Source organism: Sphaerodactylus townsendi, linkage group LG12 (assembly GCF_021028975.2).
Source record: "Sphaerodactylus townsendi isolate TG3544 linkage group LG12, MPM_Stown_v2.3, whole genome shotgun sequence".
NCBI lineage: Eukaryota > Metazoa > Chordata > Lepidosauria > Squamata > Sphaerodactylidae > Sphaerodactylus > Sphaerodactylus townsendi.
In genome coordinates this window covers 42,439,404-42,456,936 of record NC_059436.1, presented here as the reverse complement: position 1 = coordinate 42,456,936, position 17,533 = coordinate 42,439,404, and the positions used below count along the sequence as shown (strand labels likewise).

The window sequence follows — 17,533 nt, the reverse complement described above, 5'->3', positions numbered from 1 at the left end:
TTCTGTTCCACATCCCTGATAAATCACTGTCCTGATTTTATCCCCATTTTTGCCTTTGGGGAATATTAACTTTTGTTAATTTTTACTTGCTGGGATTGTCATTCTTCAGGGTTCAGTTCCTACCTCAGAGTCCCTGGAAGCTAAATCTCTGAGTGGGAGAAAGACACGTTTTCCATTTAACACTCCTGTATGCCTATGCTGTAAGGAAGGAAGGAAGGAAGGAAGGAAGGAAGGAAGGAAGGAAGGAAGGAAGGAAGGAAGGAAGGAAGGAAGGAAGGAAGGAAGGAAGGAAGGAAGGAAGGAAGGAAGGAAGGAAGGAAGGAAGGAAGGAAGGAAGGAAGGAAGGAAGCTTCTGTCATGGATGTCTTTCTCCCCCCCTTCCCCATCTCACATTCACTGTGCATCAGATCCCATAATCTCTGTTTGTGAGAGTGGACAAAGAGTGACATATACCCTTGCTTCACAAGAAGGATGAAATATATGGCCCTGTGTTATTTTTTGTTTCAGGCTTTTTGGCTCTACCCCACCTCCCCCACTCACTTTCCACCTCCCCCATGATCAGGAGGGCTTCAAAAACTTTATTTCAACTTCAAGCATTTGTACCCATATTATATCGAAATAATGATAGCCCTAATACAGGAATATTAAAATACCAAGGGATATTGAAATAACAAGCCTCTCTCTCCTCCTCTAGCAGCAGCAGCAGTAGCAGCAGCAGAAGCAACAGCAACAGGAAGAGTTTGTTGTGTGTGTATGTGGGGGGGGAGAGAATATCAGTTCTAGGACATGTCCCCCTTCTTTAGCAGAGGGTGGCCCAGGGAATTGTTTGCCTCTTTCATTGGGGGAGTTGGGCGGTTAATTTTGGAAAGAGTCTACAATATTGATATTACTGCAACAACAGCAATATCAATATAACAGAAATTTAAAAGGCTTCAACAAAGCCAGCCATCCTGAGACTACCAGGTATGATGAGATCAGATGTGCAGAGTTAAGAGAAGCAAGGAAAAGCAGAGACCCAGGACAGTTCAACAGGCAAGCAGGTGCACCAGGCAGTGGGGTGCCTCCTCATGTGTAAACTGAGAAACACAAGGAGACCTCACTACAACCTCACTGTGCAGTGAAGAATCTGAAGGAAAGTGTTTCATGCATAATGGGCTAAAGAGTCTCCCAACATTTAAATCAGTAAGGCCAGAATGATGAGGGGTAATTAATACACTACCACGTGGTGTGGGAAACAGAAAAATTGCCACTGGTTCCTCCAGCTATATAAGTGGCATTAGAACAGCACAATTCTTGTTATGGTGGTGGAATGGAAACCTTCAATCCATCCCAATACTATCAGGATGCTAATTCCTGCAAATATCTGACAACAAAAGCAGATTGCCCTTCCACTTAATGGTAAAGTTCATGGCGGTTTGTTATCCCCAAAGTCTGCTGTCAGCCTGGACCAAGCTAAATTGAGTCCCAGTGATACTGGAAATGTCATAGGGGACTGTTGGAAGGGGTCCCCAGCCAGCCATGGTGACAATTAATATAGGTTCACTAGTCACCTCTTCTTGCGCAGCTGTCAATCTACTAGGTGTGAGCTGCGATGCTCATATAGCTTGTAAGCTGCTTCCACTTCCAAATCCAGCCCTGCATGGTAAGATTTCTTTCTAATTAAATATGGCTAAAAGTGGGATGGAAGGAAACATGACTTTTCCCAAGACAATTTTGAAAATCTGGAGCTGGAACTTAAACTCAAGACCACGGGTGGATTAAAAAAAAATCTTGTATCCTTCTGTTCAAAGCAGGATTCTGGGAAACTTAATGAAGGGATTATTATTTCCTGGCATATCTCACACTCACTTTCCCCAGAGCATTCCTGTGCATATAGTTCACATTCACCAACCAACTAGAGAAATACATACCTGCCTGAAACTGCAAATACCCTAAAACAGCCGCTTCGCTATTCCCACGTCAGCTTGTGGAAATGGAACATTCACCTCCAACTTCTCTAACTCCCAATCCAAAACCACAAAACAGTGATGAAATTAAATGAAACCTCCAGTTTCAGTAGCAGTATATTTTTGAACATCAACTACAGAAATATTAATTAAGCTGTTTAATGGCACCAAATATCAGCTGTGTGCACACACTGTAAACAATTAAACATGGGCAACTGTGGTTGCCTTCAAGATCTTCGGTGCTTCCTAAAGGCACTTGATGGTCCAAGTGCCTTTGGTTTCACCCAGCCAGGTAGTCCACAAATATTAGCTTAGGTAGGTGTATCCACAGTTATCAGCTATGAGAGCTGAATGCTCAGAGGCAGTTTACCTCTGAGAACAAGACATTCAGAGACAAGAGGCAGAGATAGGGGTGGCTTTTGCTTTAAGTCTCTCTTGTGAACTTGCTGGAGGCATAAAGCTGGCTAATATTGGAAGGCGCACACACAAAAAGAGAGTAGGCATTCAACTTAGAGCAGTGATGGAGAACCTATGGCACGGGTGCCAGAGACGGCACTCAGAGCCCTCTCTGTGGGCATGTGCACACAGAGTTCATCATGTGGGGGCGGAAAATCACCCCCCCCCCCAGACACACATGTAGGCTGGCCTGGGCCACTGAGCATGATGTGCGCACACCATGGTGAGCAGGGAGGACTTGGCTGGCGGGCCTGGTTCCTGTGCTCCAGGTGGCTGCTGCCCAAGGGGGTGGGGGCACAGAGGAGGCAGAGATGCTAGAGAGGCACAGAGCGATGCGCGCGGGACTTGCTGGAGGCTAGAGCAGGCTGGCCCCTGCTCGAATGGGTGTGGCAGAGGAAGAGGGAGCCAACTGTTTTTTTTCTAAACGAAAACCTCAGCATTCAGGTTAAATTGCAGGGTTGGCACTTTGCGATAAATGAGTGGGTTTGGGTTGCAATTTGGGCACTCGGTCTCAAAAAGGTTCACCATCACTGACTTAGAGAATGGGTTGGGTGCATGGCTTTGCAGTATACTGGAAGCAGTATGGGGGACTAGATGGTCCCAGCAGGGTTTTTTTTCCTGTGGCACTTAAAAATATTTATTGCAGCCCATATTTTTTGTGGGTTCTCCTTTTGCTTGTTCTGTAACAGACTTACCGAACACTTACTCTGATGGAATATGTCTTTTTGGAGAGTCCAGTATTGTACTTATGCATGCAATATTGAATTTTCTCCTTTTAGGCAAAATACTGGCACCTCACCCATAAATACTATGGGGGGAGAGTGGGAGGGATATGCTGTAGATCAGAAGTCTTTTTTGCAATCAAGTAAATGGTGGAAAGGAATCCATATACAGAAAAGAGAGTAGGCATCTAGCTTGGGAAATGAGTTGGGCGTATGGCTTTACAGCATGACAGGGGGGATATGATTGAAGTCTATAAAATTATGCATGGGGTAGAAAATGTTGACAGAGAGAAATTTTTCTCTCTTTCTCACAATACTAGAACCAGGGGGCATTCATTGAAAATGCTGGGGGGAAGAATTAGAACTAATAAAAGGAAACACTTCTTCACGCAACGTGTGATTGGTGTTTGGAATATGCTGCCACAGGAGGTGGGGATGGCCACTAACCTGGATAGCTTTAAAAGGGGCTTGGACAGATTTATGGAGGAGAAGTCAATTTATGGCTACCAATCTTGATCCTCTTTGATCTGAGATTGCAAATGCCTTAACAGTCCAGGTGCTCGGGAGCAACAGCCGCAGAAGGCCATTGCTTTCACATCCTACATGTGAGCTCCCAAAGGCACCTGGTGGGCCACTGCGAGTAGCAGAGAGCTGGACTAGATGGGCTCTGGTCTGATCCAGCTGGCTTGTTCTTATGTTCTTATGTTCTTATGACCAAAGCAAGGGCCGTCCTGCTTTTCTTACCTGGTTTGCTGCTGGTTGCCCTATGACCACCCACCCTGGGCATCGTTCATCATGGTGTGAGACAGACACGTTGGAAGCCCACTGGTCCAGGAAACCCTTGGGAGTATAGACCCCACAGTCGATAATGCTGGTCATCTGTTCAAACTCTTCACACACCCCGTCGCCATCGTGGAAGTAACACCTGCTTGGTTCATCTGCAGGGGGAAAAGGGAAATCAAAATCAAAATGAATGCCATTTCTCTTCCGTAATTAGCAATGGCAGTGTGTTCTTTGACCTAATCGACAAATGAGAACAATGCCCTCAGAAAACCCAAGCTCTTGCCCGAAGAATAAATTATGCAAATCAGAACAGTTTGAATGGATTTTCCTGCTTGGCATAACATATTACTGCTTCCATAAAGTCTGGTTTTCATAATTCCTCCTCCCGCCCTTTCTGTCAAGGACTGGGGTTGGCAGACGGCAGGGCAGGAGATGGAGAAGGAGAATTGCTAACACATGTATCAGGGTCTGTTTTGGAGTCGCAGATTTCACAAGTTCGTCAGCCGTTCTACGGTGCATTCGCACATGATATACTAGAGAGGGACTTGCTTCCTGAGTTCAGTTTGGAACTGGGTTTGGAGAAATCAAGGTATTTGTTCTCAAAACATGCAAATAGCTCATCTTTCCTTCCAAGTCACTTGTGGGACACCACCAGGAAGTCTGTAGCATGCAAAATAATATCCCTGCTCATGGAGAGAAGCAAATTAACTGCTAGCAAAATCATTGGGAGCATGATGGAAGACTAGGCATGAAAATTTAGCTCAAGGAGGAGGAAGAAGAGGATGAGATCTTTGGGTGTGGGTCAGATATACAGTCCAAGATGAGTAAGAATTTGGGACTGCAAAGTTCACCTTGAAAATGAAGGTGGTCACTGGAAGATGTTGAAGTTTCCATCCCAAATACAGGGTATATAAAACTCAAACTTGTCTCTCTTATATACCATTTGTTTAGTGCTGACATAGATCAAGTACATGCCCCCACATCTTTTTAGAATAAGGAATAAGTTTGATTAAGGCCATTTTCACATGGCATAATTATACTGGGTTACAATCTGTATCTAACGATCCGGGCCTATTTTATCCTGGTTTCTCCCTTTGAATGGCTGCCCATTTCCGGAAAGGAATCGAGTGAAAGCCGGAGGAAATACTCCAGTTTGTTTTGCATGAGCCCGGGTCTTTTTGTATTTACAAGCGTATCTGCACATGTACAAACATCCCCGGTATCCTGCGTTCTGATTGGCTGTTGTTTTGGGGCGGCAGCTTGAACGAATGACCCCGCTCTGCCTTTTGAATTGCTGGCCCACAAAAAGGCTGTGCTTCTGATTGGTCGACCCACAGCGAGTGTGGGAAAACAAAGCCCTTACCCTTTGCAGTTCTGGATAGGGGCCGGCGCAGGTCTCAACGTGGCAAGCAGCAGCAAAAATACAATGGGGCTCAGCATCACATCACATTCCCACTCATATTTTTGTGGAAAATGAGAGCCCCCACCGCCACCCCCGTGATATGCCCACTAACATTCGGCCCAAAGTCTCTATCTCCTGAATTATCTGAACCTGACAATATTTGTAATCTTCCAAACCTACTCCCTTCCTCCATTTTTTAATCTTTACAGCAATTCTGTGATACAGGTCAAGGGAATCAGGGCTAGCCAGTTGCTTCCTTCTTGACAAGAGACAAAGCAACCAGCAGTAGCTGCATACTGACAGCTAGCCAGGTAGAAACAGGATGTACAAAACAGATTTGTTAATCTCACATTCTGACCATGAAATCCATAAAGTGCCTTAGAGATCAAACAACAAAACATGGATGCAGCAAATATCCCAAAAAAACCCTGACAATTATTTTATCTAATTTATATTCCATCTCTCTTCCATGAACTCAAGATTGCAGATGACAATAACACAGTCTTTACTGCATTAGCCAAAGAAAGAAAGAAAGCCATAGCAACCATACAGAACAAGGTAGAAATTCCGCCAAAATAAAATTTAAGAGGAAAAACGTTTTCCAGAAAGTATTAAAATACAAATTCATCATTGAAATATATATCTAATAATATGGAAGAAAGACCATACAGTCCAGAGACTAATAAATGATGACAAGTAACATTGAGTGGAGCAACCACAGGTCAGACATACTTTGGTCAGCAGGCCCGATTATCTTTTCATTCTTCCTGATGGCAGCAGCAAATCTTGATATTTGGAAAGCAATGTATTTGTCTTTATCGGTCAGTAATATAATTAATTTCTCCTGATCTGACCTTCCTGAAATGCAGGACATTACAGTTCACAAAAAATCTATTACCTCATTACTTTGGACACTGAAATGTGACATAAGATAGGCTGATTCCGCATGGGCCAAAAACAGCGGTGTGAAAACAGTGTGAAAACAGTATAAACCCTTTTACACCATTTTAAACCCTTTTACACCATTTTCACACTGTTTTCACACTGCTGTTTTTGGCCCATGCGGAATCAGCCATAGATCCTCAATAGACTTTTGATCACAAGAGCAAACTCTTTTCCTATAAGGGATCCCATTGAAATGGCCCATAGAAACAGCCACCCCAAGCCACATCTCCAGGAATTTCTTGACCCAAACTTTACACCCTCTCTTATGATGAAGCCATCTAATACTGAGTCAGAGAACTGACTGCCTAGCACAAGAGAGCCAGCGTGGTGTAGTGGTGAAGAGTGGCAGACTCTAATCTGGAGAACTGGGGTTGATTCCCCACTCCTCCACATGAGCAACTGACTCTACTATGGTTTGTTTTCCTCAGTCTTCCATAAGTAGCCTGCTGGGTGACCTTGAGGTCGTCACAGTTCTCTCAGAACTGTCTCAGCCCCACCTATCTCACAATGTGTCTATTGCGGATAGGGGAAGGGAAGACAATTGCAAAGGTCGAGCAAAAATGAGGCATAAAAACCAACACTTCTTCAACATGTCCGCTCTAACCAGCAGCATTATTCCCAAATCTCAGGTCAGTCTTCTCCATTATATTCCTACTCTTCAATATCCTCTTTCAAGCTATACCCTGTTCCGCATAAAGACCTAAGTAAAATTGTAACTTCATCTGCATTTCCTCCTGCCCCCCGCCCCCCACACCACGAGCTCCGAAGTAAACGACAAGCGAGGGGCATGGAACAGAAGGAAACGGCGGATGAAGTTACAGTTTTACTTGGGTCTTCATGTGGAACAAAATATAATTGGACCTACTTTCTCCTCTATGCATAGCACATGCTCTACAACTGAGCAAGGGCCCGTCCCTGCATGTAGTCTGAGAATATTCCTCTTTTAATTTGTGGCATAATGAAAAAAAAATCTGAGGATAGTTCACGTTTGGCAGATATGTGCCATAGGTCTACCTGCACGCATACACATTGTGCGCACGTGTATACTACTGGTGTGAAGCACTAGCAAAAACAAAACAAGTACGCATAACAGCAAAACAAAGGGGGAAAAACCCCCATCTCTGCTCAGGGAGAGAAAATAGCAAAGAAGCAAATTAACTGCTGGCAGAGCCCGGCTGATTTCAAAGGCCTCCTGCCAGCAGCAGACTCTGGGGCCCCTGGCGTTGTTCTTAAATGACACTTGCGAAACACGGAGTTTAGCAAGGCCGAGCGCTGCCAAACGAACAGCCCCAGAGACCAGAGGCCTCTGTTTACCCAACACAGCACAGAATGGCGTGGGCAGTAGCAGAGGAGAGGGGTCTCCTGCAAGCACATAAACATTCTTTGCGCCAGTCAATGAGACACTAAGCGGAGCTGTAGGGAGCAAGAGTCAGGGGGAAATGAAATTATGCCGCGTGGGTACCATCGACAGCAGCATGTGGAAGGCAGGAATGGGCATTTCCTCCCTGAACAAGACATTTAACGACAGGCCATCGGCTGTGTTTAGACGTAATATCGTTCACATCACTCCAACTGTCTCTACTTACCAGGGACTACGCATCATGCCTGGGACTCTTTCGTTTGGAGAGGAGACGTCTGAGGGGGGATATGATTGAAGTCTATAAAATTATGCACGGCGTAGAAAAAGTTCCATAGAGAATATTTTCTCTCTTTCTCACAATACTAGTACCAGGGGGCATACATTGAAAATGCTGGGGGGAAGAATTAGGTCTAATAAAAGGAAACACTTCTTCACACAACGTGTGATTGGTGTTTGGAATATGCTGCCACAGGAGGTGGTGATGGCCACTAACCTGGATAGCTTCAAAAGGGGCTTGGACAGATATATGGAGGAGAAGTCGATCTGTGGCTACCAATCTTGGTCCTCTTTGATTTGAGATTGCAAATGCCTTAGCAGACCAGGTGCTCGGGAGCAGCAGCAGCAGAAGGCCATTGCTTTCACATCCTGCATGTGAGCTCCCAAAGGCACCTGGTGGGCCACTGCGAGTAGCAGAGTGCTGGACTAGATGGACTCTGGTCTGATCCAGCAGGCTTGTTCTTACGTTCTTATGTGGATATTTTTGCCTATTTTTTTGTATGGGGTGGTGACTTTCTGTCGTTTGCAAGACTCACTGGCATTATAGTCCTAGTTTTGGGGATTAGTTTCCTTCCTGGGATTTCTAACAGTTGGCTCTCTGAGTGGATGAATGGATATGCTGTGGAAGCAGACACATACGGGAACACAGTTTTGACAAGCTCCAGGTGGTGACTGGAAATCTCCAACTATTACATATCTCCAGGTGACAGAGATCAGTTCACCTGGAGAAAATGGAAGGTGGACTCCATGAAACTGTACCCCATCAAAGTCCCTCCCCTCCCTAGACTTCATCCTCCTGACACCCCATCCTTAAAATCTCCACCTATATCCCAATCCAGAGCTGGCAACCCTACATGAACAAGAAGAGAGGGTTGCCAACTTTGCTCTGGGAAATTTCTGGAGATTTCTGGGCTGGTGCCTTAGGAAGGCGGTGTTTGGGGAGGGAAGTCAATGGAGATGTGGCTGACTTTGAGCATTGACTATTTTTCCTATGACATCTTCAGTCCAATCAGGGCAGGGGGCGGGATCTGCTCTTAGAGCCAGTGTAGAGCCACAATATCCAGTATTGGCACCATGGCAAACGGGGGGGGGGGGGCAGATGAGCACCGCAAAGCTCTGCAGCACTTGACGAAGAAGAGTCTGCACCCTGCAAAGCTGTGCTACCCTGAAGTTGGATGCTGACATGGCTGGGGGTGGGCTAAGGTTGTTGCTGGAGGTGGAGGTGACCTTAGTTAGCTTTCACTGGGCTTTCGGCCTGGGAATACCCCCAGCCCAGAAGGGTGACATAAGTCTGTTTTGCCCTATAGAGTCTGGGGTTTCTCAGTTTTTGCTGCCTCCTCACACTGCCTGGAAGCCCTCTGGAGGCCGTGCACCAGTGGCCTCTGAATTGGGCCACTTGGCTTGTACTTCTATGGACAGTGCTTGTTAATGAAAAAATTGGCAGCGGTACTGTCTGTAGCAATGAGCAGATGTTTTCCTGTGACTATGACTGAAAGAGATGCAAAAATGCACCTCATTGCCCTAATTTATAAAAGATTTATATGCATGTTAGACTGACTCTGTGACCAGTGACCCCAAAGTTGCAAGGGCATCCAGGGAGCTCCCCAACCTGATAAAGAGGCATTTGCGTAGACTGTGAGATCATGAGGAACTATGCCGAGGGCAACATCTTTAAATAAATTATTTGGGGACCTCACCGATGAAGAGACCTAAAAACTCTACTGGGTTTGGAAAGTTTATGAGATTGGGAGTCTATGTTGGGTTTGAATTTCGTAAGAAACCAGTTTTGTAAATATCTCATATTCAACCTCACATCAGGAACTACAGAAGTAGTGGAAGTCATAAATCTCATGAGTTTTTGGGTACAGATGGCCTTTTGAAATCTATTAGAAAACAGTGACCAAGGTCGGGATGACCTTGAACCATGAAAGGGATAAATAAACTTTTTGTGCAATGAAATTCAAAACTGCTCCAGTAAATGTTTTGTGTAAGGTGTAAATTGGGACTTTTCTGTATTAATGACAGGTTAGTGTTTGGGAGGCGAAGGTCAAATGATGCTACAAATAACCAGTCATCTTGGCAGGGATACACAGCACAATCTTTTGATGTTAACAAGGCCACTACAGCTGACACACATTTAGTTATAGGCAAGCCGTTTTTGTGGGGTAGTTTGCCATATGAGCTAGGTACTCACCTACCGACCAAGAAATGGATGGATGGCTGAGTTGACCATGAGCCAGCTGCCAGGATATCTGACCCACAGGGGGCTCGAACTCCTGACTGTGTGAGTGGCAGTGCAAGGACTTAACCACTAAGCCACGCAGCTCCTCTCAATTTAGTTAAAATATGTGGAGCTGTAGTCAGTCTCACATTATATTCATAAAGTTTCCTCCTCACACTCAAATCTTGGAATATTTCTATAGGATAGATGAATGGATACAGGAAAATAAGCATCCTTTAAATCAAGGAGCACAAACCAGACACCCCCAGACAATAAAGGGAAGGGGAATATTCAAATATTTATTAAGATGTCTGAGATCCAGGATAAGTCTCTGTTCACTGCTCTTCTTATCAATAAGAAAATATCTGGAATAAATTCCTTTTTTTAAAAAAAAGGTGGAGTGAGGAGTCATGGCACCCTTCCAGTGGCGTAGCACCAAGGGGACGGGGTGGTGCACGATGCATTAGGTGTGTGCTGGTGCGGAGCATGGCAGGGGCATTCTGTGGCATGGGGGGCATGCCGGAGTTGGCTGGGGCGTGGTAAGGGTGCAGGGCGCACGCTTGCCCCAGGCACAATTCCCCCTCACTCTGGCCTTGCACCTTTCTGCAGCATTGACATTGTGGCTGCAAAAAGAGGTGAAGAGCACTCGGAAGGAGGTACTGGAGAAATTCAGAGAGGGATAGATTTAAAATGTCAATGATAACTTTATTATAGAAAGGACCCAGTGATCTTGAGTGATCATGGACCATTGGTTGTAAAACAATGACAACCTCAGCAAATATTCCCAGAATGAATTCTGAAAACAGAGATTTATTAGATAAGTGTTTAACTACTGAAGAAATTAATACAGCAATTAATTCTTTAAAAGGAGGGTCAGCACCTGGGGCAAATGGATTCACATAAGTATTTTATGAGCAGAATAAATACATTTTTCTCCTTCTGTTACAATGAAATTATGGCGGGATCATCCTTGTGTGGTTTTTGGTTGGAAGCGAAGTTACTTTTAATTCCAAAACCAGGTAAGAATCCAACATTGAGTGAATCTTATCACCCAATATCATTAAATAATATAATTATAAAAAATTTACCAAGATATTAGTTTCCAGATTACAGATTGAAAGAGTGTATCCCACGTTTAATAAAACTGGATCAGTATGGCTTTGTCCCTGAACATTGTATATCGGATGCAGTTAGGAAAGTAATAGGGCTTTTATTTCATTCAGAGAGAGAGGGGGGGGGAGCGCAGTTACAGCTTTACTATTGTTAGACATTTATAAAGCGTTTGATTCCATGAGCTGAGATTTTTTTTAAAGTATAATATGATGAATTTGGAAATTGATTTAATTATGTCTTTTCATCTATCTATTCAACATCACATGAAAATATAGTAATTCATAATTGCATATTAGGAATAGCAAAACTTAACTGTGGAACTAAGTCTACACTTTCTGCTACTTTTCATTTTAGCATTAGAACCATCTGCAGATAAATTAAAATCTAACCAAGAGATTAAAGGAGTTAAATGTGGAAGGGAAGAGTATCTTCTAACCAGGTATGCAGATGATCTGTTAATATCTATATATAATTTGAACTTCTAAAATTTTGAGCACTGAAGAACTTCTAAAATTTAGTCAGGTTCCAGGTTTAAAGGTGAATGTTTCAAAATCCAGTATATGTTGTAACATTTTCCCAACAATACAATTAGAAGCTTCTCACACTTTAGGAATTCCATTGGTACATAAAAGTTTTAGGAGCAGCAGTGGCGAGAAGTTAAGAGCCCTGCATTCAACTGGAGGAACTGGCTTTGATTCCTAAAAGCTCTGCTTGAGCTGTGTGGGAGGCTTATCTTGGGGAATTCAGATTAGCCTGTGCACTCCCACACACACGCCAGCTGGGTGACCTTGGGCTAGTCACAGCTTCGGAGCCTCTCAGCCCCACCTACCTCTACAGGGTGTTTTAGTTGTGAGGGGGAAGGGCAAGGAGATTGTGGCCCCTTTGGAGTCTCCTGCAGGAGAGAAAGGGGATATAAATCCAAAACTCTTCTCTCTTCTTTAGGAGCAGCAGGCGTGAGGTTATTCGTGTATCTAATCTGGAGGAACCGGGTTTGATTCCCAGCTCTGCTCGCCTGAGCTGTGGAGGCTTATCTGGGGAATTCAGATTAGCCTGTGCACTCCCCACACACGCCAGCTGGGTGACCTGGGCTAGTCACAGCTGAGCTCTCTCAGCCCCACCTACCTCACAGGGTGTTTGTTGTGAGGGGGGAAGGGCAAGGAGATTGTAAGCCCCTTTGAGTCTCCTGCAGGAGAGAAAGGGGGGATATAAATCCAAAACTCTTCTTCTTCTTCTTCTTAAATATCTTGAAATTTCTGTAACAAGTATCAATATAATTTTGGAATAACGGATATGACTCGGCCATCAGAATGCTTCAATTAGGTTTTGCATTGCAAAATGGTAGCAACCAGCAATGTTTTCCATGGTTTTTTTTTCTTTTTATACCTGCTCAGATTTTTTTGTCTGTGGTTTAGGTTCTTTGCAATAAAGTTTTGTACATTCCTGTTTATGCATGCTACGTGGGTTTTTTTTTGTCTAGTATTTATATCTACAATGTACATCACAGGCATATAATGTGTTATAATGTTTCCTCATTGGTACACAAACAATGCTGAAAAATATGTTCATCTTCTAGGAATAAAACTGGTGGGGAGAAACCAAAAATGGTGTGAAAACAAAGCAATCTTGGAACCGAGGCACACATCGGGGATTTTTTTTCTGGCTGAAATATCAGGGAGCAGCAATCCAAAATCTTCCCAACTCCCAATTAAGCTTACAAATTGTAGAAAATTCACCATTCCAGTCGTTTGGCTTGCCCATTTCTTCAGTGCTCAGTATTCCAAAGTATACAAGGGTAATAGCAAATAATAAGCAGTAAATAAATAACCACAGCAGGAAATTGGCCTCTCTGTTTTGTTCAAAGGATGGATATGAGCCCTAACAAGTATAACTGTCAGTAGGTGTCAAAAAAACTCAACAGTGGGGGGTCTGTGTTGAGTGCCTTCCAAAGGGCAGAATCCCGTTTACTTTTCTCCTTAATTTATACAGTGAAATAACATTGCAAACGCCAGAATAAATCAGTTCATTACAATTGAATTACTTAATGACTCTTGCCCCCAGACCTCCTCCCCCACCATCCTCCTCCACCTCCATAGCATATGATTCCAATTTTTTAACTACATGGCTGGAAATAAGAAAAAGAAAGAAATTTGGCAGTGAGGTTCATACAGTTTAATGACTGCTTTCTGCTGCACCTTTGTTACAATGGTACACGTAACCCTTTGAGGCTGGGAAAACACACAGAAAGGTAGGTTACAGCTATCTCTCTTGTCCCAAAACATGGAAAGTAGAGGGGCTTTCAAGTTTCTCATTCCCATTTTGATTTCACATTTCCAAAGCATGAACCAGATGTGTGATCCCTCATTTTCATGCCGTTTTTGTATGCTGTCCTATCCCCTTTCTTCCCAAAATGTAAATATTTTCTGATCTGATTGAGATTTGATTCATGAGAGCTTATACCCTGGAAAATGTTGCCAGTCTTCAGGTGCTGCTGAACTCAAATTTTGTTTTACTACTACAGATTAACAGCCCCATCCAAGGGGGGGGGGATTTACTCATGGGAATGGTGTGCAGCCGCCCTGGCAGATGCCCTGGAAAAATGCCAGTTTGGCTAAATTTGTGACCTGGGCCTCCCTGGAAAGGGAGATATCCAGGATCACGTCCAGTTTACCAGATAAGAGTCTGCTGCTCATGTGGAGGAGTGGGGAACCAAACCTGGATCCAGTGGTGGGATCCAAAAATTTTAGTAACAGTTTCCCATGGTGGTGGGATTCAAACTGTGGCGTAGCGCCAATGGGGCTGGGCGGAGCACGACGGGGGCGTGGCCGGGCATTCTGGGGGTGGGGCATTCCTGGGCGGGGCTATGGCAAGGACACAGCCACTGCGCCGGTCCTTGGGTGAGAAACGAATGCACGCAGGTGCAGGCTGCCACGCACGCCGGTGGTACTTGGAGATCTCCCATTGTTACAGTTAATCTCCAGATGACAGAGATCAGCTTAGTGGTGGGATCCAAACATTTCAGTAACAGGTTCCCATGGTGGTGGGATTCAAACAGTGGTATAGCACCAATGGGGCTGGGCGGGGCATTCTGGGGGCGGGGCATTGCTGGGCGGGGCTATGGCAAGGACACAGCCACTGCGCCGGTCCTTGGGTGAGAAACGAATGCACGCAGGTGCAGGCTGCCACGCACGCCGGTGCACCTCCTGTTGGAGATCTGCCATTCAAGTTTTGGCAAAGCACTACTGCTGACAGAGATCAGCTTAGGAGGGCATCCAAACTAAGGCAAAATCAATATGGTTCCCCATGGTGGTGGATTCAAACAGTGGTATAGCACCAATGGGGCTGGCGGGGCATTCTGGGGCGGGCACGGTTGGGTTGGTTGTGGCAAGGACGCAGCCACTGGCGCCTTCCTTTGCGTAAACCACGGCGGTGCCACGCCACGCGCACCCGCCGGCATCGCCGCCATCACGCCGGTATATACACCGCGCACCAAATCACTGAAATAGTAACCCTCTCTCGGCACACACAAATAATTAGTAACCTACTCTCGGGAACCTGTGAGAACCTGCTGGATCCCACCTCTGCCTGGATCTCCAAATTAGAGTCCACCACTCTTAACCACTACACCACGGTTCACGAAGGTGCTTTTATCAAAAGAGCAGGGTTGTGATCTATTGCACAGTTTATTGTCAAAGGCTTTCACGGCTGGATTCAACTGGTTGTTGTGAGTTGTCCGGGCTGCATGGCCGTGATGTGGTAGATCTTGTTCCTAACGTTTCGCCTGCATCTGTGGCTGGCATCTTCAGAGGTGTATCACAGAGGGAAGTCTGTTATACACTGTGTCCGTCAACCAGAAGCATTGCCTTTGGGATGTGGGGGGAAAAGCTAGTCAGAAGGCCGCACACCAGGGATGTTGCAGCATGCCTGCTGCAATTACGTTGTAAAAATAAAAAGTGCCGGGCTCGTGCGGAAGCAATTGGAGTATTTCCTCCCTGTCTTAACTTGACTCCTCCATGCGAAGGGAGAAACCGGGATAAAATAGACCCGGATTTTAAAATACCAAATGTAACCCGGTACAATTATGCTGTGTGGAATTGACCCAAGTGATTCACCTCCCCTCTGCTGAATATAAAAAATAATGGGTCTCTGATAAGATCATATATTTGGGATAAAAGAGGACACTCATCTACTCCAATACGATGAGTTTTCATGTTCATACCAAGAGGGGAGGCAGCCTCCAGAATGCTCCAGCTCGAGCCAGCCGATTCTTACGGAGTCTAATTTGTTCCTGATTATGTTTAAAACCCCAATAAATCTGTCTGCTCAGAGAATACAAAGCCGGAGGGAGGAGTGGAGCAGAGAGACAGTGATCTCTGAATTAAATGAGAGACTCTCCAGTTGATTAAGGAAAGTCTTGCTGAGCAGCTTAGCAATGTGCATGCCCCTTCTCCGATTCCAACTCCGCTCTACTGAGTCGGCACGCCCTGCCCTCCATTACCTCTTTGGCACAGCAGCCCAATGTCATTGGTTACAGGAGCCAGGAAAAGATTAGGTGTTCCATCAGTTCCATGGACTTTGAAAAACGAGGGGAAAATGTGGTTTTAACTACTGTATGTCATCTTCTTTTCTCTTTCTTTTCTCTTTTTAAGGGAAGATATGTTCTTCGCATTGGCAGGTCATTTCGAATAACTAACAGAGGCCTTTTTAAGGTGGGCAACACCAGGCTGCTTTAGGGCATGAGACAGACAATTTGAATGGTATCCCTTGCACATGCAGCCAATGCCATGGAGCACAAACCATACAGAAGTTCCACAGACTCCAGTGTCTCATTTAGGGTCAGTCTTGTAAGTGGACACTACTATGATACTCAGTAAAATGGGAACCTCATGTGGTTCTCTGACATGCCACTTATGGTTCTTTTGAGAACTGTTTCCCATGACACTTGCCCTAAATTCCAGGAAAGTGGGCAATTTCTTTAGAAACAGGTAATTTCATCATTACTTCAGGCCCAGGATTAAGCTAGGCTTTACGTAGCTATTCTCCTCCTTCCAGATACACAATTCAACAATGGTAGTGGGAGACAACCCTACATGCTCAGAGATACAGTGATGATTAAATGGGTAATTAATCTGCCTAGTGGCAAAAATAGTCATGTGGCTCTTTTGATTGTTGGGAAGTACAAACCTGGCTCTGTACAATCTGTGAAGTGAGTATCACAACTCATACAATAATTGGGCAGCCTAGCAGAGACTTAAATGCAGGGACCAATGGAGTTGGCAAAAAAAGAAGTATTTTTGAAATTCAGGTTTATTAAACCTGATTTTAAAAAACAATACGAAAAAGCTAATACTACATATTGGGTTTTTTGGGTTTTCCCAAAAATTTTCAGGTTGTTAAACTTGAACATGAAAAATACACCTGCCACTGGATTGCATGAGGATCTGGGATGCAGCAGGCAGCAGAAAGCTGAACTCGCCTCACCTGCTGCCTCTGGTCAATTCCCCACTGGCAGAGTCTACCTAGGTTCGACCTAGGTTCGACCTAGGTTCAACCTTGGTACTCCCCACAGCTGCTGAGTTCGACGTGGATTCGTCCCAGCTTCGCCCCCTCTCACCATCAAATTTCCGAATCCACCAGGGTGGTACAACTTTTTCAACGAACCTATGTTGAACTCAAGTCGAAGCCGGTAAATTGGGGAATTGTCCTTGCCATGACTTTCCCATTCAGCCAATCACAGTTCAGTGTTTTGGGCATGCAAAAGGGATGCACGTTCACGTTTCCACGGTAGAACAGCAGCCAAACTGGAATGAGCAGCAAAGAGAGGGTGAGGTGATCCCACTCTCTTTGCTCAGCTCCAGCAGGACGACTTCGGCTGCTGTGGCGAGTAACAACGGAGTCAACCTAGGTCAGTACTTTTCAGGGACCCAGGTCAAGCCTAGGTCGATTCTCAAGTGCGGAATTGACCTCTGATACCCATAGTGGAATTCAGAGGCAGAACGTGCATTTCAATGGTGGACTTGGCTAGGCTGTGGGTTAGAGATGGAGAAAGAGTCTTCTTCTTTTTCTTCTTTTTCTTCTTCTTCTCCTCTTCCTCCTTCCCCAAACAGGCCTGAAAAGTGCCTTTTTTATTGGCACCTTCTTTTGGGTAACCTCTCTCTCTCAAATACCAAGAAGTTATTTTTCAGAATTTTTGTTTCTGGTTCAGGTTTCCTAAATGCCCACCCCTAGGGACCACATCCTGCAACAACTTTGCCCCAACATATACGTAGGCAATATTATTACAGAACCCAGTAGCATCATCTATAACATAAT

The 17,533-nt window shown here is 44.8% G+C and overlaps 1 protein-coding gene across 1 annotated transcript in view; it reads right to left on the bottom strand.

The window, feature by feature from the left end:
• The window catches only part of PAPPA (pappalysin 1), a 299,243-nt gene that overhangs the window by 149,796 nt on the left and 131,914 nt on the right, over nucleotides 1-17,533 (bottom strand). The window contains exon 10 of the mRNA XM_048512627.1: nucleotides 3,869-4,062. Coding sequence (XP_048368584.1) covers nucleotides 3,869-4,062 — 194 coding nt within the window. The remainder of the gene's footprint in view (nucleotides 1-3,868; nucleotides 4,063-17,533) is intronic.